This window comes from Perissodus microlepis, chromosome 17 (assembly GCF_051167445.1).
Source record: "Perissodus microlepis isolate ML-2025 ecotype Zambia chromosome 17, ASM5116744v1, whole genome shotgun sequence".
NCBI classification, from domain to species: domain Eukaryota; kingdom Metazoa; phylum Chordata; class Actinopteri; order Cichliformes; family Cichlidae; genus Perissodus; species Perissodus microlepis.
In genome coordinates this window covers 13,439,145-13,464,447 of record NC_140477.1, presented here as the reverse complement: position 1 = coordinate 13,464,447, position 25,303 = coordinate 13,439,145, and the positions used below count along the sequence as shown (strand labels likewise).

General features: G+C 39.3%; 1 protein-coding gene across 6 annotated transcripts in view; it reads left to right on the top strand.

Moving 5' to 3' along the window:
* The window catches only part of anks1b (ankyrin repeat and sterile alpha motif domain containing 1B), a 278,541-nt gene that overhangs the window by 145,570 nt on the left and 107,668 nt on the right, over positions 1–25,303 (top strand). For all 6 annotated transcript variants that reach the window (XM_084911141.1, XM_084911142.1, XM_084911145.1 and 3 more), the window contains 2 exons: positions 1,341–1,497; positions 17,557–17,693. In XM_084911141.1, the coding sequence (XP_084767267.1) occupies positions 1,341–1,497; positions 17,557–17,693 (294 nt within the window). The remainder of the gene's footprint in view (positions 1–1,340; positions 1,498–17,556; positions 17,694–25,303) is intronic.

Genomic DNA, 25,303 nt, shown 5'->3' with positions numbered 1-25,303 from the left:
GAAAGCAGTTAAGATGTATCTTGTTTTTCCACGGGACTGTTTGAGTCCCGTGGAAATGTTCTTGTTCACACAACTTTTTTGTCTATGTTATGAAGTTTTGCTGATTTCGTTTCTCACACTTGAAACCTCAGCTGGGTTAGGGGGAAACCCTTGCACAAGGTGCATCTTGAAAACCTTGCCTATCAAGATAATCATTTACTTCACTACTATTTTCACCCTGCAAATAATTGGATTTTGATTTATTTATTAATTTAATTTGTATTTCAAACAGAAAAACTAACAATTAAAAATTTCCAGGTTAATTCTGCCTTTTTTTACCTTTAATGTATGAACTCTGTCCTCTTTTTCTTAGTGACTCCTTTCCTCTTTTACGCATAAATATTTTCACGCCATGTGATCATACCCTGAAGCTATTGCACCATCAGAAGATCAGCAGCCTGCTCTCTCAACATTTAATAAGTTGAAATAAAGCTTTTGTATCCCCTTGTATGTTTGTACTTCAAGGTTAGGGTTTGGCTTTGGTTATCCTATCCTATTAATAAAGGATTTTGATCACGTTCATGAGATTCGTCACATTAAGCCTTCAAACATTAAAGTAAAAATTGCAGTAATGTTACAGCAATTATATGGGAGAAAAGTTGTCTCTTTTGTGTTAAGGAAAAGCTCCAAGAAAGCCTTGTCGATCACATTGAGGACAAAAGCCCAAAGTGACTTTCGGATTTTAAAGAAACGAGGAAACTTCAAACTTTTCCCAACCCTTTATTTTAAGAGAAGACTGGCCTAAACCTTTGATGATAATCCAATTGTGTGAACACGGTTGGACTTCAATGATAGCCTTGAGCTGAACTCGCATTACTGATCTGATGTGGTTATTTTCCTTTGTTGTTTGTAATGAAGCACCTCAGGCCAAGGCAAACAAAAAGAACTTTAGCCCCTTAACAGACCTCTTTTTGTCTTAAAAAAAAAATCTGCCCTCTCTTGCTTTTAAAAAGTCACAAAATAAGAATTCCTGGCTGGACTCAATCAGAGGCTTCTTCACTTCCCTTTTCAAAGACCATTCATTAACATGACACATCATCTATGGGTCTCTGGAAGGGTATAATACCAGTTTGGCTGAAGTACATAATTAATGATGTAATTAGTGGTGTTTGTCTTATAATGAATGGAGTGCGGCTGGTAGCTTCCAGTGGAATCATTTGAATAAAACATGTAAAATTATGGTGGTGTAAAGAAAAACAGCTATCAGATTTTTCTTGTTGGTGGCTATTATGATATGTTTAACAAACTACCCTACCATTTCTCTTTCCGTGTTTTTTTTTTTTTTTTTTTCTCCCTCCCAGGATTCAAAGCGTTCGGCAGAGATCGTCACTTCTCCTTCGCTGGATGTTTTCCTTCCAGAAGACGAGGACAACCCGTATGAGTCTGTGACCACCGCTGTCACACGCAAACCCTCCTCTCTTGATATCAATCAACGACTCAACGCCTGTCCACGCAATGGTAGGATAGCTACACATGTATCTGGTACCTAAAATACTAAAACAGTCCTGTAACTTGCATTTATAAACTTAGGTGTCCTTTTATTTAGGTTATGTAAATATAATACTTACTTGAATATCTAAGACTTTAGACACATTATTAGATACACCTTGCTAGTACCAGGTTGGACCCAAGTTTGCCTTCAGAATTGGCTTCATTCTTCATGGCACATTTTCAAGTACTGGAAACGTTCACATCATGATGCTACACATCCATGATGTGAATATCCTATTCCACCCCTGGTGACTGTGCGAGTACTGTGTACTCATTATCGTGTTCAAGAAACCATTTTGAGATGATTTGAGCTTTGAGAGATGGCAAGTTATTCTGCGGGCACACTGTGGTCACAAAGGGATTTACACAGTCGGCAACAATACTAAGGTAAAAAACGTTCAGTTTGGGCCCAAAATGTGCCAAGAAAATATCCCCCACACTGTTACACCACCACCAGCAGCAGCAGCATGAACTTTTGATAAAAGGCATGATGGATCCATGCTTTCCTGTTCTTTACACCAAATTGTGCCCATGCTGAAAATGAGACCCATCAGACCAGGCAGCAGTTTTTCAATGTTCTGTTGCGCAATGTGAATTGAAGGCTCAGTTCAAGGCTTAGCTGACAGGAGTGGCACCTGGTGTTCAAATATGCTCCTCTGCATTCATTGGTTGTACATAGTGGTTATTTGAGCTAGTGCTTTCTTTCTATCAGTTTGAAGCAGTCTGAAAATTCTCTTCTGCACTCTTAACCCTCTCAGGCTCAAGTTAAACTTTTTGTTGCTAATGCACAACCAAGTCCTGCAGTGGTACTTCTGAGTAAAAAAAAACTCATAAAATATGTATGTGGGGCAATCAGGTTGTTAGTTTTTAACTGTTGCAAATCGGCATTAGCATTACCAAGAGTGCTGTCACTGACTGGATATTTTCTCTTTTTTTAGGCCATTCTCTTTAAGTCCTTGAGATGGTTGTGTGGAAAAATCCCAGTAAATGAGCAGTTTGTGAAGTACTCAAACCAGTCTGTCTGGTGCCAACAACCGTGCTGTGTTTAAAGTCACTTAAATCATTTTTCGTCCCCATTCTGATGCTCTGTTTGAACTTGATGTCTTAACCATGTCTGCATGCCTAAATACATTGAGTTGCTGCCATGTGATTGGCTGATTGGATATTTGGGCAACAAAGTAGCCAGTAAGTGTAGGTTTTATTGTTAAATTATGTTTTTTTTTTCCTTCTGATAAGACTCAGCCACTTTATAATTGCCTTGATTTTTATTGAATTGATTCAGTCGTCAGGGTGTTATCGTACAGAAAATGTACAGTCTGTCACTGCAGAAAATCTTAGAATGGTCTTAGAATAATTTGACAGTGGAACATATGGTACGTTCAAGTACAAGCCATGATCCATATGAAAATCCCACTGCTGTGAAGATCACGACTTCAGTAGCAGAAACGAGCCAGCTGAAAGCCAAACATATTGCCTATTCAACATGAACACACAGTTTTATGGCAGTAAACAAGTGTGGAGACAGTGGGTGAGAGTGAGAGCAGCAGTGTTTGGGATACATGCATTGTTAAAAATATGGTGGCTTTTGTTGGTCTTCATTTATTTAAGGCAGCTTAGCTGATTTTTAAAATTGATGACTGAGATTAGATGTTAGTATCGGGGTAATATACAGATGAGGTCTGAGTTTCTATTTTAATTTTCCACTCCCCAGTAATAATTAGTTCCTAAAACGTACTTTTAATTTGTGTACTTCATTTTCATCCTGTCTTTATCACCTCATAAACATCACCTTAAAATCTTTATAGATCCTGCTGCTGCTTCAGCTTTGTCCCCAAAAAGCTTACCAATGATTGGAACTCAATATTTAATTGACATCGTATCAAAAGTTGAAACTTTAATTTAAAATATATTCCCAAGTTAGAATAGAGGCCTGTTTATCACTGTGCATGGAGAGCAGATGCTTCTGTTGCCTTGCTTTGTATGTAATTTCAACTGCTCAACAGCTTAGGACTGCCTTCCTTTCATATTACAGAGGTTTTCATTGCCAAATTAGCACCCAGAGTCTGTTACTGTTACTGTAGTTTAAATCTACAAAAAAAAGTGGGTTGGAGCAAATTAATAACTAATTAATATCATATGCAAACAGTTGCTCGTTTACATCGCTAAATATTGAGGTTCCTTTTAGTCTAGGAGCAGGTGGAAATAAATATTTTATCCGTGAGCTAAACTGTTTCTGCAAACAACTGAAATAATTAAAATGTATTGACTAGGGTTCATTGATAAATATCTAATGGCATCTTCCACATTCAATACTGACATTAATAGAAAGTGGTCAGCTGCTAGATTTGGGTGTTAAAACGAAATAGTTGATGTAGAATATTGATCGCGTTGCATCTCTCTCTTCCACAGTGTATCTTCTATTCTGTCTTCTGCCCATCACCTCAAACTGCTGATGTCAGATGGCTGCCCCTCTCTGAGCCTGGTTCTGATGGAGTTTTTTTCCTATTTAAAACTGAGCTTTTCCTTTCCACTGTCACCAAATGGTTCCTCAAAAGTAGTTGCTTGGTTCTTGGGGTTTTCTCTGTATTATTGTAGGGTCTCTACCTTACAGTATAAAGTGCCTTCTTGTGATTTGGCGCTGTGTAAATAAAACTGAATTGAACTGAAAATGTATTAATGATTGCTAAAAAATCTTCTTCCAGGCATGGGTGTACTTCTTGGGAAGCAGTGCAAATATTGTATTTGCACTGCTCTCTGAGTAACTTCTAACTTCTTTCAGTCTAAAAATGCGTTTATAACTAAAGCAACCATTCAGCGATTTATACCTGATTCGGTGTACCTTTTCACTGTCATCCACACTGTTTTCTAATCTGTTTCTAGCATGAGCTAATCCCTCGGCCTTTGACCTTTCAGTCAGTTCTGTTTGCTCACCGCTTGTTTGGTCTGCGGCGTTGTGCCTCTGCACCCACGACAACAAACACCCACGGATGCATTCACCCCTTTCACTCGACTACACACTGCTGCAGGTTGTCACGGCAACTGCATCACCGGCTGGTGAGTCACCTGAATGTTGCCATGGGAACTGTCTTGCTAGTGACACCCCCCTACCCACCACCCCTGAGCAGAGGAGCAGCGAGAGGCTACTGTAGAGCCTTGTTTTCTGTGTGTTTGTCCCGTGCTTGACTGTTGGATCTTGCTCATCATCGACTGTTTGAGAGTTGAGAGTTGAACTGTCAGCACACACTCTAGATTGTGCATGTGTGCGTGCATGTGATAGGTTAGTTGTTTTATGTCAAAGTGTTTTTGGGTGGAGAATTACTCCACTCATGTAAAGGAATAGTGTGGGTGTTGTATTTGTTCTCATCTCTCTGAGTGCTGTTACCTGGCCAAATGAGAGGGAAAGAGAGCCACACAGACAGATTGGGAATAAGACTGAGATGTGAGGCAGAGCTGACTACATATCTATGGTATAGGTAAGCATGACAAGAAGGACATATTTACCTATAACATAGAGATAGTTTATATATAACATAGATAACTCCTTCCAGGTATCACATAATGTGTTAATCCAGATAGACCAAAGGTAAGAAAGACTCTGAGATGGACCGTGGACAGGTTATACATTCAGTAGAGGAAGTCAAAGGTTGACTCAGGCTGAGCCATCTCCATGAAAATGACACAGCAGGAGGGAAAATCCTGGATTCCTGCTCTGAGTCCAGTCACATGTCAGCCTAATTGGACATGGGTGTGAGTCAGTCTCTCTTTATCTGCCTCTGAGAGGAAGGATGTGGTGATCAAGGAACATGAGGAGGAAAGGGCTGAGATGAGAGGAAAAGGAAGAGCAGAGTGGGACTTGGTGCAATACACTGCAAAAAATGTGGTTTGTTCTTTGGTGTTATCATATTTAAGTTACTGTGTGGAGGTTTTGGGAAAATACTTAGAAAAGTTCATTACAACCACTGTATTTATTGCAAAAAAGAGCTTTAACAACAACAATAGCCACCAATGCATAAGTTAAGGAACAATGTGTTGTGATTTCTAGAGGGATAGACAGGGGTTAGAGTTAAAGGGCTGCATTAAATTTAAAGATATAGTTTTTCGGACAACCAGAAGTTTTTCTATACCATATGTGGTGTAGGATTGTGGAAAAGTTTAACTCTGGAATTAAATCAATGTCCAAACATAACATTATAAAGAAATAATTTTCACAAGGTACAGGGATTTAGAAGGATGCCAGTCACTGGATGAAATAAAAGTTCTGTATAGATGGTTTATAAAGGTATTATAAGATAATTATTCATTTTTTTTTAAAAAGCCACATCTTATTTTAAATACTGTTTTATTATCAAAAAAGCATTTATTTGCTGATATGTTTTAATAAAATTGTAATGAGCCTTTTAATGTTGCCAGCAACAGTAACAGGTTAGGCCTGTTTTCTGACCACAGTAACAACGGCAGAAGAGACAATTTTTTAACAGCACTATAAAAAGTTCTGGTTCTAGATTTGTTAAACTAGGGACACGAAATGAACGCTACTGCCTCAACATAAAATCTCCACACAGACGGATCAGATGTTACATGTGCATTTACAGTTTGTGAAATTGTGTCACAGTCAAAAATGGTGCATAATTACTAGCCTATATTGTGCATCTGAAAAATAGAAGCAGAATTTTTAAAGTTAACATCATCAGTGCCTGTAGTGGAAAGCAGGTATCTGAAAATAGGAGTATTTCATAAACTCATATTTAGAAAATGACAAAGAACTTATTGCAATTTTTTTTATATTTAAGTATTACCAGAAACTCGATCTTTCTAAAAAGGTTCATTTGGATTTAGTTTATGGTGTCATACATACCTGGGGAATATTACACTCCTGAGTGTCCATATTCATAGTGTCAGAGTACCAGATATTCATCCTAAAAAAAATGAAGGGTCTAGCTGGATATTTTTTGTAGTGTAAACCCTGCCTGATAGCCACCTGTCTTGTTATTGCTGGTTAGTGGTCTGCAGGTGTGGGCTGCTGCAGTCTCACAGTTGAGGAGGGGAAGATGCTACAATACACTCAGAAGCTTCAAAGAATCAGGGCGGTTTTATCAAAATTCATCTGCTGACTGTCACTCAGCCTAGCCGCTACAGAAACATCAGGGGCCTGTTGTCACTGAGACTGCCATCCCAAACAATTTCCTGCATTTCATGTCTTGGCTTTTTGAATTCCTCACCAACCTTTCATCTCTTTTTATTTTACTTTTAACTTTATTTTTTTCTGTCTCCTAAAGCACTTGTCAAGAGATTCTCCACAGAGTGTTAGAGGTGCAGTCCTCCTTCTGATGCTGTGGTATTCATGGGAACGCAGTGTCCCTTTGCACAATATGCCCTCTGATATGAAAACTGTCACTTTTGACAATGAAGAGGCTGAATTATTTTCTTTATAATGCAAAGTACATGGAGTATATAGTTGCGCACGTAATCCTTTTATTCTTCGAGTCCTAAGGCAAGTCATTTTTTATTTTATGTCAGGATTATATTTATTCCTTTCTGATAGAATTTCCTTTGTTTCGAATGAGAGAATACATTTCTGCTGCACTGTTTGCCTGCAGATAGATTTAATGTACATTTGTCAGATTCGTTTTATTCATTTTTACATGTATACAGATTCAGATAGAAATACAACTGCTTGCCAAGTGTAAATTAAAACACTCATGCAGAGAGTGGAATGTAACAAGCTAGTAGGAGAGGCAGAAACATCTGGTGTCACTTTCAACCATCAGATGTCTCAGTTTTCCTTTGTGCAGTTTCTCAAACTTAAATTATTATTTTTTTTGTTTAGTTTTTGCTCTGCTACTAAGAAGCACATTTATTAAGTTACTCAGTATTTGTAACTGTGACATTTAACCATTTAAACAGTTCTGCAGTACTGGTAATCAGTTTAACAATCAGTAGATTTGAACTCTAGGAATGCTGCTGTAACAGCCCGATTGCAGAAATGCACAGGAGCACTGCAGGTAAAGTGCGATCCTGCAGATAGGAAAACAGGCAGAGTGGTGAGGAGGGACCTGCGAGCGAAGCTTCCCAGCTTCCAGTCACGTATGGAGCAGACAGAAAGTACAGATTGTTGCCAAGCAGTAAGAGCAAAAGTGCTTCTTTTCTGCTATTGACTGACTTCTCCTAAGATAAATACACACTTGGTGTTTGTACCTATGTATGTTCTTTTGTATGCGTATAATACTTCAGTCCTATATTTATATACAGGATCTCTGTAAACTTTCCAATGACAAAATCAGCCAATAAACATGCAGGATGGGTATCTTGAATTTCTTTGAATTTTTCTTTGGTTTGTCACCTCTTGAAGGAAGTTGTAATACATAATTGTAATTATGAAATACGTTCATTTGACCAATTTTAACCTGGATCCTCAACTGCTTTCTATTGAAGCATGTTTCTGCAACTGAAAAAATTGTTTTCCATTCACAAGTTAAAATTTTGGGATATGATCGGAAAATTCTGAATTAGATGTCTGAAAATTTCAACATTTTAAGTCAAACTTCTAAGAAAATAACTCCAAACTGGAGATGAACCTTTTTGAGTTATTAAGTTGACATTTTGAGATAACTCAAAATTCTGACTTATGTGTGGCAAATCTTAAAACACAATACGTTTAGAATGAGGCGACACAGGAATCATCATAGCTTTGACCTCAGAGGTCAACGTTTTGGAAAATCATCTCGGATTTTTTAATTTATACTATCCAGTCTTTAAGTGATGATGTGATGAATCTGGTGTTTATTAAGGCTGTTGTGTTTTTAACATGTTTTAATGCTTTGTATCTTGTTCTATTTAATCTCAACAAGCCTTTAAAAACAGTCAGTGATCACTGTCGGCCTCTCTCAGTTTTTATTGCTGCTAGCCCGTGCATCAGTATATGAATGACTAACCTCGTATTGTGGATGGATTATCTATGTTGTTCTCCTGACTGAAGTTTGGTCCGTTTACAGCATCCTGCCATGCAGTTGCATTTGTCCCTAATCATCTGGAATCCTCGTGTCAACTTTTATCGAGTGGAAAAAGTTAGCGTTCATCCTCCAGCTTCACTGTGTTTTTGCTAACATGGCTGTGCTGCTAGCGATCATGTAGCACATCATTATATACCAGCTAGCCTAGTTTGACCATATTTTGATTTCCAAAAAAGAGGACACTTAGCTCAGTCACAAAGAACTTGCTTAAAGAAACATATTTAACATATTTAAATGATGCCTTCTCTGTGCGGTTAATTAATTGTGAAATAAAATATGTCATATAGGCTTTTCAACAAGTGCAAAAAATAACTTAAAAACCTCTGGAATTAAATAATGCTCATCTGCATAAGAAAAATTACCAGTACTAGGTCGGTATGAGGGCTGGACTGGGACAAAAAATTGACCAGGGCATTTTGACTAGAGACCGGCCCACCAGGTATTATAGGAAAAGCCATAAAGCCTTTGAATTAAAACGAACGCTGTTGTGACAGTGATGTGCACTGTCTTGTTGGTATATATATGATTTCTATACATTTTACATCAGATAAACTTAGATTGTAAGATTCAGTATTATTTATTAAAAGCTAGACATTTTAAATGAGAATAAGACAGAAAAGTATTTCTTTGTGCCCCCCCTTTCCCTGTTAATGCCCTACCTGGCCCCCTGGCAAAACTTTGCTAGATCCGCCCCTGCACAGTTACCAGCTGTCAGCTACTTAGAAAATGATCCTGGTGTTATTTGTCTCTCAGAAACAGTTCATAACTTCCCTTCAACTTATTCATGTCACCTAAAAGGTGAACCTGTTTCTCCATCACCTGTTCAGCTCTGATGATTCAGTAAGGACATCTCCTGGTTTCATCTTCATGTTTCCCTCTCACCACATATCCAAACCGATATCATATCACTATCAGTAACATCATAGCACCTGCCCAGCTGTATAGAAACTCCGTCATGCTAGCTAGTAGGCAGTACGAGTTATTGTAACTGACTGTAAAAAGTCAGCACAACGAAAATAAACTACACCTAAACTTGGTTTATATCTGACCCAGATAGACTGCAGGTCATAACTTCTTACCTGAAGTGAACCTGCTGGCCTCTGTGGAAGCTCCACCATAGACACCACCAAATAACTGAGTTATTTTTACACACCAGCCAGCATCTGGCCAATCCACCACCTTTCATTGTTTATACTGTTACAAAACAACAACAAAACCATCGGCCGTAAAAACGAAAAATCACCTTTGGCCCACCGGGCAAATGCCCAGTATCCCCGATGGCCAGTCCAGCTATGGTCGGAACGAGGGAAATGTCTTTTGCAGTTCGTCTGAAAAGATGCACTTGCGCTTTGGGATCGTTTAAACATCATTAGTCGCGTTGCTGTGCGCTCTCTGTCTACAGCACAAAGCGAAGTGGGCTGTAGACAGTGAACCTCGTTACCTGAAGCTGTTTGATCCACAAGCTTTTGTCTAACAACAGATGTGTAAGCAGGTTGAGTGAGAACGTTTTAACCATACTGTATATCTGCTGCTTTGTATGGAGATGTATGTCAATGTTAAGTTACATCATATTTCATTTCAAATTTCAGGACACAGAAAGTCACACGAATTCTGATTTGAGGGTTCACACTGAGGTCATGTGAAAGTGGCCTGAGGCAGATTGAAAAGATTAGATTCCTGGCTGCTCTGAGTCACATATGAGGAGGAAAAACGAAACAAAGCTCAGATTTTGGTCCTTTTTATCCCGCAGTGTGAGCGCAGCCTCAATCTGAACTTGCTCACAGTCTTATCTGGATGGTTAATATATAAAGATTGCTACTTCATAACAGTGTTGATTTTCATGATTTTCCCCTTATGTTACAGAAAGAGGCAGTTTTAATGATGGTCTTGTCACAGCTATTAACGCCATGCTTCATTTTTAAATGAGTTCACATTAGCCAGTCACAGGTATGCACACCGCAGCCCTGCTACCTGACAGGTTAATGAATGAAGTACTCGGTCTTTTAGTTTCTTATTCCCCCTCCCATATTAACTTTCACCCTCACTGCTCTCTGGTGGATAAAGCTGTGATGTTGCTGCGTCTCACCCCATTTATCGCACTTTGGTTGGCACTGGAGGCTTAGAGTGGCTAATGGCACCATGTACTAGCCCAGGGCTTTGCCATTAAAAGGGTCGAGGCCCATTGACTTGTTGAAAGAAAGGCAATAACGTGTCTTCCTCTTTGACACCCAGAGGAAATTGCTGTTGATATGGTCATACACTTTTTTTTTTTTTTTTTAAGTTTCTGGTCTTAGCTTTACATTCAAGCCTTGAGTTTTCTGTTGACTTACTTAGATTTGGTTGTTTCTGTCATATAGTTCTGTTTGCGCTCTATTGTAGGAGTAAAGAAGACTCTGTGGCTTTTCCATACTTTCAATATCAACAGTGAGTTAAGATCTTTAAATACTTTCTGACTTCCCTATTGTGGAGGCTTATCTTACAATATAATCTTTAAAACATAGAATTATTTTCTAAATGTTGTAGGTATTCTAGTCAAAAACATTACTAAAAAGTTTTGATTTGGGATTTTCTTCAATATTTATGCAGACATTATGTTTATATGGGGCTCACAGAAGACTCATTTCACGCCCTCAAATGGTGATTCCAGTAGTGAATCAAACCTTATCAACTTCCTGGTGGAGAAACTACTCAGCATGATGGACAATCTGCCCTATGCCGTGCATGCCTCCCTGATTGGTCACTGTAGCACTCATAGCAAAAGTCTCATTGGCCCAAGGTGTAGGAATGAGCGGTAGAGGAGATCCTTTCTACTACCGAGCTATAGTATTAGATGGTGTAACTTGATATTTTAAAAATCTACACATGCACATAAACATTTTATCATATTATACTCTTACTCCATCCCATCTGTTCATTACCAGATGGAAGGATTGTGATTACTACACCATCACATGCAATTTATTTTATACTGCATTTGTTAATAGCATTAATCTAATTAAAATTTTAAGCCAAATTTCTCATAGGTAAGATACTGTACATATTGATAGTTGACATGTATTTTATTTATATGCATATTTATTCCACTAATTTTTCTTGTTTTATAGTAGCTGTGCTTTATAATGCTGTTTTTTAAATGTATTACCTTGGTTTGTATTGGAAACATTTACGAAATGTTTGGAATAATAATAATAACTTACAGACATTATAGTTTGCATCCAAACATGAGGTCACATTTGGCATCTGATCTCACTTTTACATTTCAACAATTTTTTTAAGTTGATCCCTAAATAATGTTTGTTTAGTCAAATATCTGACGTGCTACCATTATATGATTTATACTGCACGACAAACCTCTTAAAGTACATTTAAAAAGAAAGAAGACAAAATGAATATATAGAAAATATAATACTGTTCCCATAAAGCTAACTATTGCCCAGAGAGTGAGCTGCCTTGATAGAGGTTTGCATGCTGAGTGCTCTTTGTTTTTGCTGTTTTTGCTATCTGACTCTGTACACCTTATTGCTTCTGCTCCTGTTTCTATTTTTATTGCACAGAGCATATAAAAGGCACAAGAATTTCCTTTGGGATTAATAAAGTTCTTATCTCTTTTATTAATTTTTGTATCAGTATAGTCAGTATGTAAATAAATAAATAAATAAATAACCTGAGCAGCAACTGTACTTTGTCTGAAATGCAACAGAAGATCAGCTGATGTCTGTTTATAGTAGAACTCACAAATTCAGCATGAACACAATTTCCACCCAAGGTGGGAACAATGGCAACTTCTGTACAAAAGGGCTATTCACAAAATATAAATACACTGAATGACTAAAGATACAGACGAAAAATAGTACTGAATTGGCCTTGATTTAATGAGGAATGAGGAATGAGGAATCTTAAAGATTATTACTCTCAATTCCCTGTGTGGATTTAAAATTATCCTAAGCTGAAACCCCAAACCATAGGGATTGGCTAAAGCGTCTTTGCTGTAGTGCATGGGTAAATAAAACTTTCAAACTTCCTCTTTTTTCAATTCCAACTGTAGTGTTAAAAAAAACACAGAAGCTCAGCTGTAAGTTGACACTGACTTGCAAGGTTGCATGCACACACATACACTATACATATGAAATACCCCCAGAGTGGCAGAGAGGCAGAACTGACAGCCCAAAGAACGTGTCTAAAATTGACAGTTTTTGTCTTGTTAGATGACCAGGAAGTGGACAGCTGATTGAACGCTTGCGCACACCGAGCATTCACTTAGACACACAGGTCCTCTACAGGGTGCTGTAAAGAGCAGGGCAGCTGGTCTTGGATCTACACAGAGTTATATTTGAATATATCCAGGCTCTATTATAAGACACAGAAACTGTACCATGAAACATTTCGGCGCTTCCCAGTATCAAGGATGTGAACAGGTACAACATCCATCAGAGATTACATTTCGACACCCATACACATGTGCACTTTTGTATGCACACTAACATACAAACATGTATTCTCTTTGGCAAGGACAGCTAAGAGTGTTTCCCAGGAGTGAGCCCAAGGCAGATGTAAAGGAAGCAGAGTCAGAAACAGACACAGTCACACACATTCACACACACATCTTACATCCATCATCAAAAACAGTGTTGACAGGCGTATTCAATAGGACAAAACCTCAATCCCTATCTATATATAACCCTCCTTCCTTTTTTCTCTTTCTCCCATTTTTTTCACTCTTTATTTTATCTATTTACGCCCACATTTAAACACTGATTCAGCTCCAGGCAGTTCTTTTATGGTGCATGCGCATGCTCGTGTGTGTTTGCAAACATGTTTGATAGATGTGAGAGCATGCTGTGAAGCTGTGTCACTTTCCCCCTGCAGGACAGATGTGCCTGCGTGATTGTGTGGCTTCACGTCTGCAGCCAGACTGTTGAAAAATCAAAATCAAAATAGGATGGAAGATGGTAGCAATTTCTAAACCAGGATCAGACATTTTTGGTTTTAAAGCTGCTTCACAATAGAGCTGTAAAACTGGTAACTTCAGGTTGCTGGAGTATACAGAAAATCTTCCATGAAAAGAAATACAGTTCTTTTATTTATTTAGTATTTAAGGACTTCAAGGAGTTTTAGCTGCGTCTGGAAATGGTCTCTTATGAGGTTTACATCTTTGCAAATCGTGTTTCTCTCTGTTGCTCGATTATTGTTCCTGGTAGCATTTTCTCAGTGTTTATGATTTCTTCTCTAATGAGCCTCATTCTTTTGTGTTACTGTGAAAATTGGTCCTACTTGCTGTTTTTCTGGGTTCTTGTTAAAATGCTGTTTGGTAGATTTTTGAAAAATCTTAAGTTATTAAATGTCAATAAAGAATATGCAATTATTTCCACAAGAGGCAAATTTGCCTCTGTACACCATCACAGTAGATTTTAAACCAAACAAAAAACAGTGCTTCATTTTTACGAGCTTAAAATAAATTGGACGAATGACTGATAAGCAGTTGTGTGGCAAGGTGAGGCCTGCTCTATAATTGTACGACAGACTGAACTGATTGAAGATCTGAAGTTGGGTCCAAGTGTATTTGCTTTTGGTAGCTTTTTACTGGATACAAGGCCCAGAGAGATGTTGATAAGAGTGAGAGGCCATCATTTTCAATCAGAGAGATGCCAAAGCTTTAGAAGTGGCACAACCCACAGCGTGGATATAATGCAGTGCGGTGGATCTTATGTTAAAGCGTGAGCTCGTATTACTGTCAGTGGAACTGGCTTACTAGTATTTACTGATGATCTGACTGCTGATAGAAGTACCGGTAGCTGGATGAAATGTCAGATTTAGCCAAATGCATAATGACCTAAAGTGTACTGAAAAAGGATCCCAAGAGTTTCTCAGAATATATAAGAAATTATATAGTCTTTCTGTGTGGTTGTTAAATGTTAAAAACAGATGGCAACAGTGTTTGTCAGCTAAGACCAGCTACACTGAATGACTGTAAATGGCTTCATCTCAAACTTATAATCCAGGGTAGAAGCTTCATTTGATACACCAGACACCGTATCTGCTGTATTTTATTTCTTCTCTATTTGGCTCACTTTATTTTTGGGCTGATTTCAACCTTTTAGACTGAATATTGTTCCACCAAGAGTGTCTTCAGGGATCTAATGCATCTGCTGCTATCCTTTTTTTTTCTTATGGCTTTCTCAAAAGTTACCATGTTCTTTTTAATTATTAAGAAATTCTGTCATAATAAGTAACAAAAAATGTAGAGTTTACTTTCAATTACAGTAAAAAGAAAATCTGAATACAACTTTATTTTTATCCTTTTCAGTTTGTTCACAAATAATTTGGTACCTCTTCTTGCTTTTTTTTTTTTCCACATGAAGATTAGAATTCCTCCTCTGCAGGCTGACATCCTGGTAAATGTAAAGTAAAGGCGTTTGTCGCTCATTAAATTACAGGACGCTGTATGTGTCATTATGCAAAACATCAGCAGCAGCCCCACATTTCTCCCTTTTTTATACATTTGTTCTTTTTGAATAGGTGAAGATGATTTGTGGGAGTTGTGAAAAATAACACCATCAACGACATCCAAGTTGAAACAACAACAGGGAGCACTGCTTTTATTTCAGTTTCCATTTGAAATGAGCTAAGTGGACCTGCCACATAATTAAAAGTTATGCGATTATCTTGTAAGAATGCAGTGTTCTGCTGGGACACCGTGCGTCTGGGCATTCATATCAAAGTTACCCACCTTAACATTGTTGCAGCCCAAGCAGATGGCAGCACTCTCCCTACATAGGAGCAAAAATAATCAATCCGCAGAACTAATTAATTCATCCAATCCAGGATGCACAGGAACAAGCCTGAAACACTACCAGAGGTCCAATGCCAGATGCCACAGGACACCCCCACAGAGCTGCTGGCCCATTTTAGAACGTGCTAGAGCTCTATTGGTGGCACAAGGGGGTGTGGGGGGGTCGTACATACACGTAGTAGGCACGTGGTTTTAATGTTGTCGCTTTAGTTAGGAAACAATCCCTGGAAATCAGATGAAATATATAATTCTGTTCTTAGTGCTGTTGTGTCGGTGTGTACATGTATGCACACTTGTGAGGTAATAGTCCCGACTGGGTCTCACACCTTAATTGGATGATATTCTGGCATCTGATCGAGTCTGTGTAGGCAGGTGTTAACTGACAGAAAACATCTAGCGAGTGTGTGTGTGTGTCTGATGACAATATTGCGAGAAAGCTGTGTTAGTCTGGGTATTGTGTCTCTTCCAGTTGATTAAGACAAATGCTTTCTCCCACTGAAAGTTAATTCAGTCGACTTCAGCACTTCTCTCTTCTTCCTTCCTTTCTTGTCTTTTTCTTTTCCTTTTTCCTCCCCTCTTCTCTGCTAAAGGATCATGCACTGGGGAAATTAGCGCAGATACTCTGTAATCAACTGCACACACTGAGTGTGTGTATAGAAAACTGAGATAGACATCAAACTGCTCTGGACAGCAGTCACGTTTTCCTGCTGTGGTTGTTGCTGAAGCTTGTAAAATTACAAAATGGCACTCACCTCTCTTTGGTTCTCTTCAGTGATAAAACAACTGTGACTACCAGGTCACTGTTATGCGGAAGTACTGTACATAATATGACACATTAGCCATTTTGCTGAATTCTCATGTGTTTAGCGGGAACTAGAAAATGCTAACACGCTATTACACCACCTATGTTTTGTTTCCTACATAAACTATTTTGCTGTCTATACTGCTTCATGCTGGCAACTGATATAGTCTGAAAAGACTGGCTAAGCTCTCACCTGTTTTTTCTAAAGACTGAAAACCGAGCACTGGGGAGATGCGATAATCTAGTTTGCTTTGTTAAGAGCATTTACATGCATCACCCATAACATTATGACCACTTACAAGTGAAGTGAATGACACTGATTATCTCTTCATCGTGGCACCTGTTGGTGGGCGGGATATATTAAGGAACAAATGAACATTTTGTCCTCCAAGTTGATGTGTTAGGAGCAGGAAAAATGGGCAAGATTCAGGATTTGGGACAGTCTGACCAGGGCCAAATTGTGATAGCTAGACGACTGGGTCAGAACTTGTGATGTGTTTCCGGTCTGCAGAGGTCGTTATCCATCAAAGTGGTCAGAGGAGGGAACAGTGGAGAACCAGCGACAGGGTCCAGGGCAGCCAAGGTTCACTGATGCATGTGCAGCGTTAGGGTTGGCGTGTGTGGTCAGATCCAACAGATGAGCTATTTTAGGTCAAATTGCCTAAAAATTTAATGCTGTTTCTGATAGAAAGCCGATAGAAAAAGCAGTGCATTGCTGTTTGTTGGTATGTGGCTGCATAGGCATAGACTAATCAGGGTGCCCGTGTAGATCACTGTCGCCAACAATGGGCACATGAGCATCAGAGTTGGATGGGAAAAGGTAGCCTGGTCTGATGATCCACATTTTCTTTTACATCACGTGGAAGGCCGGGTGCATTGCTTACCTGGGGAATACCTGGACCCATGATCCACTATGGCAAGAAGGCAAGTCGGTGTGATACTCCGATCAAGCATCTGTGCAATGAGCTGGACAAACAATTCCAATCCGCACACAACTTACAGGACTTAAAGGATTTGTTGCTAACTTCTTTGTGCCAGATACCACAGCACACCTTCAGTGGTCTAGTGGAGTCCATGCCTCAATGGGTAAAGATGGTTTTGTCAGTTAAAGGTGACCCAACAATATTAGGCAGGTGCACATAATGCTATGCCTGATCGGTGTATATTGCAGTTATTGCAGACTGGCTGTTGTTAAATGTCTGTCCCATAATACTACATTTATTCTGTGTTATTTTGTTCCTTGACTTTAACTGTGACTGTGTTTACATGCAGAGTTTAAATCCAAACACATCTGCTTGCAAGTATCGCAGAAATGGTAATCTGGCTTTAGACTCCGCCCTCCTGTGGATGATGAAGGGGGTAAAAAGGGCAAGTCTTCCCCTCTTCTTTTTACTTGTCTCTCACTCTTTCTCTCTCCCTCTAAGGTCACTTGTCCCATGTAACGGTGAGTGAGGGGGAGCATGGTAACCATGGCAACTGCTCAACAGGACCCACACCGGACTGCTCGCCCCCCTCCCCTGACACAGCCCTGAAGAGCATCGAGAGAGTCATCCGCCCACAGGTGAACACACACACAAACACAGACACAAAGACTAACAGACACACACACACTAATGAATGCGTTGTAGAAGCACCTGATGCATTATTGAACATCAGAGCATCCACCCACAAGTAGCTTAAACACCTGCACCCACACACACACACACACACACACACACACACACACACAATGGTAAACATCTCTCTCTGTTTCTGTTTGTCTCTCTGTTTCGTTTCATCTACCTTCCTCTCTCTGTTCCTGTTTCTAGTAGTTTAGATTATCTAAATTTTCCATTATGTTTGTGCTTATAAGCATCATATTCTGGTAGCAAAAAATTAGATGGTCCTTTTAAACCAGGGTTGGAAAGTTTGACTGTGTTTGCTGTGTTTCTGTTCTAAATGTGATTTAATTTCCATTCTCAGTGTCTTATTTTGGTCTTATTTTAGAATATTTTCTTTAGTCACAAAACCTGCTGGAAGTCTAGCCTGTGGGTGCACGTTTTGCACCGCAGGTATAAAAACGTCAAATTTCTGTATTTGAAGAAACAGCTTTGGAAGACAGGTATCTGCTGTGTCATCGGTGAACCTCCACACTGACATAATGGGGTGCAATTGAGAGATTGTGGTCTGCTGCTGCACCAGCTACACTCTTTTTAATAATTCAGTTGTTGATTCATGTTAACTTTCACCTTTCACCAGCATCTACATGTTGCATGCAGCTGGATTGTGCGTTGACAGTGGTCAGAATGCGCACCAGTAGCTTGCCAGTCACTGCATTATTTAGCAGATTTTTCCCACTGGCGCATTAAATTAATATGATTTTAAAATTTAGATTTTATTTAATTTGTCTCTCTCTCATTGAGGCACCAGTGTGCATGAGCTTGAATACGTACTGACAGTTCACGCTTGCGCCTCTTTGAAATTAATGTGTGTGTAAGGAGAGCCTACATTGATCCATTTGTCAGAAATGCTAGTTGATCCCATCTCATCAGCTCCTTGTTTCACCGTTAGATTTTTGTCAATTACAGACTGCTCCATATTTGTCACATGTGTTTTTAAGGTGGTTTTTAGACATAAGCTAAAACAGTTAATTTGGTGAATGTATGTTATTCATATTTCTTCCTGTTTGACCTGAAAAGATAGCTGGATGATTTAAAAAAAAAAAAAGATGTGATGTCCCAGTTTACTTGTAAATAGACTGGTTCTTATGTAGTGCTTTTCTGTTCTACTTAAGCACCTAAAGGGCTTTTTTACGACATGTATTTTTAACCCATTCACACACAGATTTATACGAGCACTTTTTTCTTAGTCTAAGTACATTTACACACACATTCGCTCTCAGGAGCACTATCACTATCTTGCCTAAGGATACTTTGGCATGCAGACCACCAACCTTCTAATTAGTAGATGATCTGCGCTGCCTCCTGAGCCACAGCCGGTCCTGTACAGCCTGCATCTGCCACACTATCTTCACTAACACAGGAAACTATATGATAGTTTTTGTGAAAAAAGGTCCCCCGATGAATAGGCCTATATTACTTTCTTTTCGTGCTGGGAGTTATATAAACTCCTTTTGTGTCACTGTCTCAGCAGCTGCTGTACCTGAATCTATGCAACTTCACCGTTTATTTTTTAATGCTAATGGCACAGATGGTACAACATTGATCACCTGGTGATTATATTGGAAAAATAATGATAATTGCCGAAACACAAAAAGCAGTCATTGCTAAACACAACGATCCTGCCCTTAACCCAGCACAACTCCCCATCTAGACAGATTCGTTTTTGTCGTTGTAGCGAATCATTTGTTCACTATAATAAAGGTCTAATGAGATCTAGATGAAAAAGTCAAACCCAGACAGCCAGAAGTTGAAGTTCATCGTCTACTGCTTAAGAAACAGTCATTTATGGATATTTGTATGAAATTGAATTTTAAAAAATGCTTCATTAGGGTTATTTCAGTGAGGGAACCTCCTGTGAGCCAACTGAAGTGTGAAAGGAATGTGTATTAAATGTGTATCAGCATCATTATATCACAGATAGATGCTTTGCCTGCATTACAAAGCTTTCAAAACTTCACTTTCTGTGTACACCAGCAGCAGAATCGATTAATAATAATATGCCTCTGATCTTGAATAACTTCAAATCAACACTCGGCGATTCACACGCAACAGCAAATCAAGTTCATTAGAGACTTGGGATTAATTTATTCCTCGCTTTTTCGGTCACTGGGAAGATAGTATCAGACACCTGAGCGCAGCGCGAGCATTTCGCACCTTGATAATTAAAGGCAGTTGTTTCTCAGTGAGCAGATGATGTGTGACATAACACTGAAAAAAATATTGAACTCATCTGCTTGTTTAGTGTAGTGTAGTAACTATCATGTCAGTGTTTTTCAAGATTTTCATTCTTGTTGAAGATTAAGACATGGCGTGAGATAAGTAGACCTTCTGACTCTCTGAATGGCCTTTACTCACCACAGCATCTTCTCTTGTTGCTTTGTTTTCTTCACCCACCCCCACCCATTATCATGGGTCTATCTTTGGCATGTTAACTAATGTGCGTAGAGGGATCACATGCGGCGCCCAGCGGGCCTCCTCTCGGCTTGAAGCGTACATAATCAAGGAGCACCAGAGTTCAATTTTATAGTGCTTAATTAATTCTCTAGAATTCATTTCATTTGATTTTAGTGCTCCCGCTGGCTATTTCAGCAGTACACACAAGCAAGAAAAAAGTTAGTGAACCCTCTGGAATTACCGTGATTTCTGCAATGATTACTCATATTATGTGGTCTAATCGTCATTTGACTTGTGAGGTTAAAACAACCAAACACGGGTGCTTTTCATCTCTTTTCAGACTGATTAATCGCATTGTGCAGGCTGGAATAAGCAACAACATCCATTAGATGTTTCCTTTGGCTAATTATGAAATTTTCCAAAACAGTAAGTATCTCAGTTAAGCTTAGGTCAGGAATCTGAATCCAAGATCTCATTTAGTTATTTTTATTTGAAAAATGCAGGTCAGTGGCTTATTGCATCTTCTTTTCTTTTCTTTTCTTTCTTCTGCACTGATATTCTCCCCTGGTACAATTTGAAAGTTTTTCTCTCAGTATTTGCAAGGCGTCCAGGCTCTGAAGTAGAAAGCAGACCAAAATCATGATGCTTCCTCCACCATGTTTCCTCAAAGCAGTGATAGTAGTTTTGTGTTTTGCCTTTATGCTTCAAAATTTAGTTTACCTTAACTTTTTTGTTTGTTGTTATTGAGACCAGGTGTTTCCTCTGTGGTGCTGACAGTATTCTTATTCAGCTTTTTCTTTCTTTCTAAATTGGAAACATAGATTGCAGTTTTGTTCCTACATTTGAGGGTTTTTTTTAACTTCTTGCAGGACTGTACTTTGTATGTTACATATTTGCAGAAAAATTACTTCTAAGCAGAGGAGTACTGTAGCACTCGTGAATTTGCTCTCTTTGTGAAGGATTTGAGGATTAAGGAACGTGTAGGTCTTTAGAAATGTTTTTGTAATACGCTGTTGTGTGCATCTCTGAAATGTTTTTTTTCTAAAATCCTGTGAATGTTATTGAGATATGACTCACACTGGCCACTCTTTGTCAAAAAGAGCAAATTTTGTGAGTAACCACACTTTAGGCACCTTTATTTGCTGAGAAAAGCACCTCTCCAACACCTCCAGTCTCATCTCCTTAATTGGGACACCTGACTCCAAGCAGCTTTGGGGGAAACTTTTTCTGACCTGCACCATCAGTGTCTACTCAGTGTGTTTGATAAAGACATAAAAACTCTGTGTTATTAGTTTGATCAGATTGTGTTTTAATAAAGACTTACCGGCCACTTTATCAGGTGTTCGGCTGTTCATTATTGCAAATTAAATTCTAATCAGCCATTCAAATGGCAGCAACTCGATTCATTTAGGCAGACAGACATGGTTAAGACAACCTGCTGAAGCCCAAACTGAGCTTTAGAATGTGCAAAAAAAGTGCTTTAAGTGACTTTGAAGGATGCATGGTTATTGATGCTAGACTCATATGAGTATCTCAGAAACTGGCGATCAACTGATTTTCCCCCAAACAAGCATCTCTAGAGTTTAGAGACTGGTCCCAAAGGGAGAAAATATCCAGTGAGCGACAGTTCTCTGGGCAAAAATGCCTTATTGATGGCAGAGGTTGGAGTGCTTTGAGCTGGTAGGAAGGCAACAGTAATAAGGAAAAAACACATGAACACATCAAACCTTGAAGGTAGTAAAAATGTTGCCTGGTCTGAGTTTTGATTTCTGATGTTTTGGTGTGCAGGATGTTTTCTTTGCACACTCTTGGCCCCTGATTTAGACTTCTAAGGGAAGTCTATTTCATAAGCTAAGATGCAGCCATAAATTCCTTTTAACCATACACCAGATCATTCCACGTGAACTGACATGCACCTCCTGAGAAATGTCGCTATATGTCCGAATGACGCAGCCAACGACTGAATAACGCAGAAGGTTAAGGCATAAATTACGATATAGACTTCCTAGAGAAGTCTTAATCTGGCAAGAACCAACTGAGCATAATTGACATCATGAAGAGTTAATAAACTGAGTACTCAGTGAGAGTTACTGAAAACAAGCAGTTTATCTCACCCTGATGGTGAGATTTTCTGCTGAACTGGCAACGTAACAATTGCATAATGGTGCAAGATCAAGTGATTTGCTGCCACGGTCTCTTTTTGCAGTGTGCCATCCCCCAAGACAAAAACCTCTCCAGTTCTGCTGCAGTGACTCAAAGTGTATACTTTTGTCATAGACCCCTAGCCAGTCACTGAAAAACATATGTGATCACTTTGTAAATGTAAAAGACTATGCTGACTGATATCCACAGGCTTAATGTTCAGACCGTTTTCATTTCTTTTTCCTTTGCTACTTTTCCAAAACTGTCAGCTGGACATGTTAGATCTCCACAAGCTCTTGATCACAGACATGGCCAGATGGGATGTGGAACACAGAGGGGATGAGAGATGTAAAAAGGACAGAGATCCATGCATCATGGGGTTATCAGTTTTAAACCCACTGGCTCAGTGTCCTACTTTGCTGTGTGTGCGTATGTGTGTGTGTGTGTGTGTGTGTGTGTGTGTGTGTGTGTAAATTTTAATAACTGCTACTTGCCTACGAGAGCTTCTTGGTTATTGAGAACACATGACAGAACTTGTGTTTGCGCCCACAAAGGCTGAGTTGGTATCTTTAGCTGTAGTTGTACGTGCCAAGCTGACAAATACGCTCACTGGTCATTTTATTAGGTACACCTTGCTATCACCAGAACTGCCTTAATTCTTCTTGTCATGAATTCAACAAAGTGCTGGAAATATTCCTCTGTTGGTCCATATTGACATGACTGCTTCACAAAGTTTCTGCAGATTTGTCTGCTGCACATGCGTGATGTGAATCTCATCTTCCACCACATCCCAGAGAAGCTCTGTTGTTTTGAGATGTAGGTGACTGTGGAGGACGTTTGAGTCCAGTGAACTCATTGTTATGTTCAACAAACCATTTTGGTGAGGTCATGTGAAGTGTAGCCTTAGTTTTCTGTTCTTAGCTGATGGGTTTTCTCAGAGACCTGCTCACTTTTTTCTCTTTTTCAAACTATTCTTTGTAAACCACAGAGATGCTTGTGTGGGGAAATCCCAGTAGATCTGCCCTTTCTAAAAGAATGAGAGCGCAGAGGCGGGGGTTTACGACACCAACTCTCTGCCATCTATAATCCAGTTTTGAGATCCCTTCCCAGACGCCTTAACGCCCACTCACATCCTGGGCCATCTGACCTCAGGAATTCGCATGATAAGGTGGGGCCAGGTTTCACAATGAACACACCCGAAACTCTGGCTGATTGGGACCCACACCCAGTTTCACACCTTGGCTCAGGCGATTAGAGGATCATCAGGGGGTCCTTTTGTCCCTCTGTGGGGGGATACTCCCACTAGGTTTACATCTGGGACTCTCCACCATTTGACCTTAGAACTGAAGAAGCTTCTCGGATGAGAGGTGAAACGTCTTCAAGTAACTTAAAGAAGTCCAGACGCTTTTCTTTGCAAGCTCCTTTGACTACGATGACCTGGATGACTGAGAACCTTCACAGACACACAGAGTAAAGTTGCAGGGTAAAATGAGGTTATAATAAAATGATACCCATTACTAAAGCTCAGGCTCTAATTTTTCTTTTGCTTACCTATGTCTGCAATACTGGGATCTCTCTCTTATACACACACACTCACACCCACCCACACAGAAGAATATGTGGAAATACAGTATGCATTGCACACATTCAGATCTACCTACCCGTCACACTTCAACACTTCCTTGATTGAGCTGATAGCTACCCTGGCCACATGAAGACAGTCAAACACTCAGAGAGTAGATAAAGTGAGCCAACTGCTTTCTGATGCTGAAGCATGGAGATAATACTTTTCCCCTTACAGAGGCTGAGAGGATGCACAGACGCACACAAAGTCCATAATAAAGGCGCCAAGTATGACACCGCTGTCACTCTGAAAACATCACCAGAGCATTCAGAAGGATGTCAGCCTGACATGTGGATGATGTGCCTGTGTGGAAACCCCATGACTTCTGTACAGTCCCACCTTTCCAAATTATTGTAGTTAAAGTGCTCTTGAGCAAGGGACCTAAAGATCCTTATTGTAACTCAGTGGGGGGGAAAGGGTGTTGATTTTGGTGGTGGATAGTGGATTGTTTTGACCAGTCCGGAGCAAGTTGATATGTGTAATTTCAACATCAGTGCAGAGTAATTTTGAGATGACAGCATAATTACAGTAAACAAACAGGACCGTCACAGAAAAGACTGCCTGCCTCTGTTAGCACCCAAGACACACTTACAAACTGCCCTTTCGGGACAGATCTCATTGGAAATGTGAAAAGGTTAAAAACAGTGAAAACGTGTTGTTCTTCAGGACAAATGGAGGTAAAGTTCTCAGACATTATTGTGATAGCAGATGATAAACCAACCAATCTATCCAGTAAAGAGATTGTCTTAAAGGCTTTTGTTGATTTTAGCCTCAAATTTAATCACTCTTCTAAGATGTAAGGTGTAAAAGATTTAGTAGTATTATCAGCCCCACTGTGAATCAACACCTAGCTTTACAACTCCCATGCTCACATAATTGTAGGCTTTCTGCTAGCTTGTGGCTTGTAAACAAGGCAGGAAGTTTTATGCAGTGTGTTTTTTGTCTTTTTTTTGGTGGTGGTGGTGGTGATGGGGGTCTCTCTGGTCTCACTGGTCTCTGCCAACAAAGTAGCATGACATCCATTTTTAAAGTGTTGTTTGCACGCCAAGGTATACATCTTTAATCAGCGTCATACTGAAAAAGACCACCAGGAGATCTATAATAAGATCTTATGATGTCATTGTGTTGTCTAAGAACCACCTTGATAATGTGTGGCACCCATTTATGCCATTTATGCACATATTTAAAAAAAACAAACATTTTAATGTCACGACATTAAGAACTCATTTATATCCTAAAAAAGTTCATATCAACATCATATGACGCCCATCACATTGCCTAGCAACCACCTACCAACAAGATAAAAGGACCCAACATATAAACAACATCTGACATGTGTATTTTTTTCTC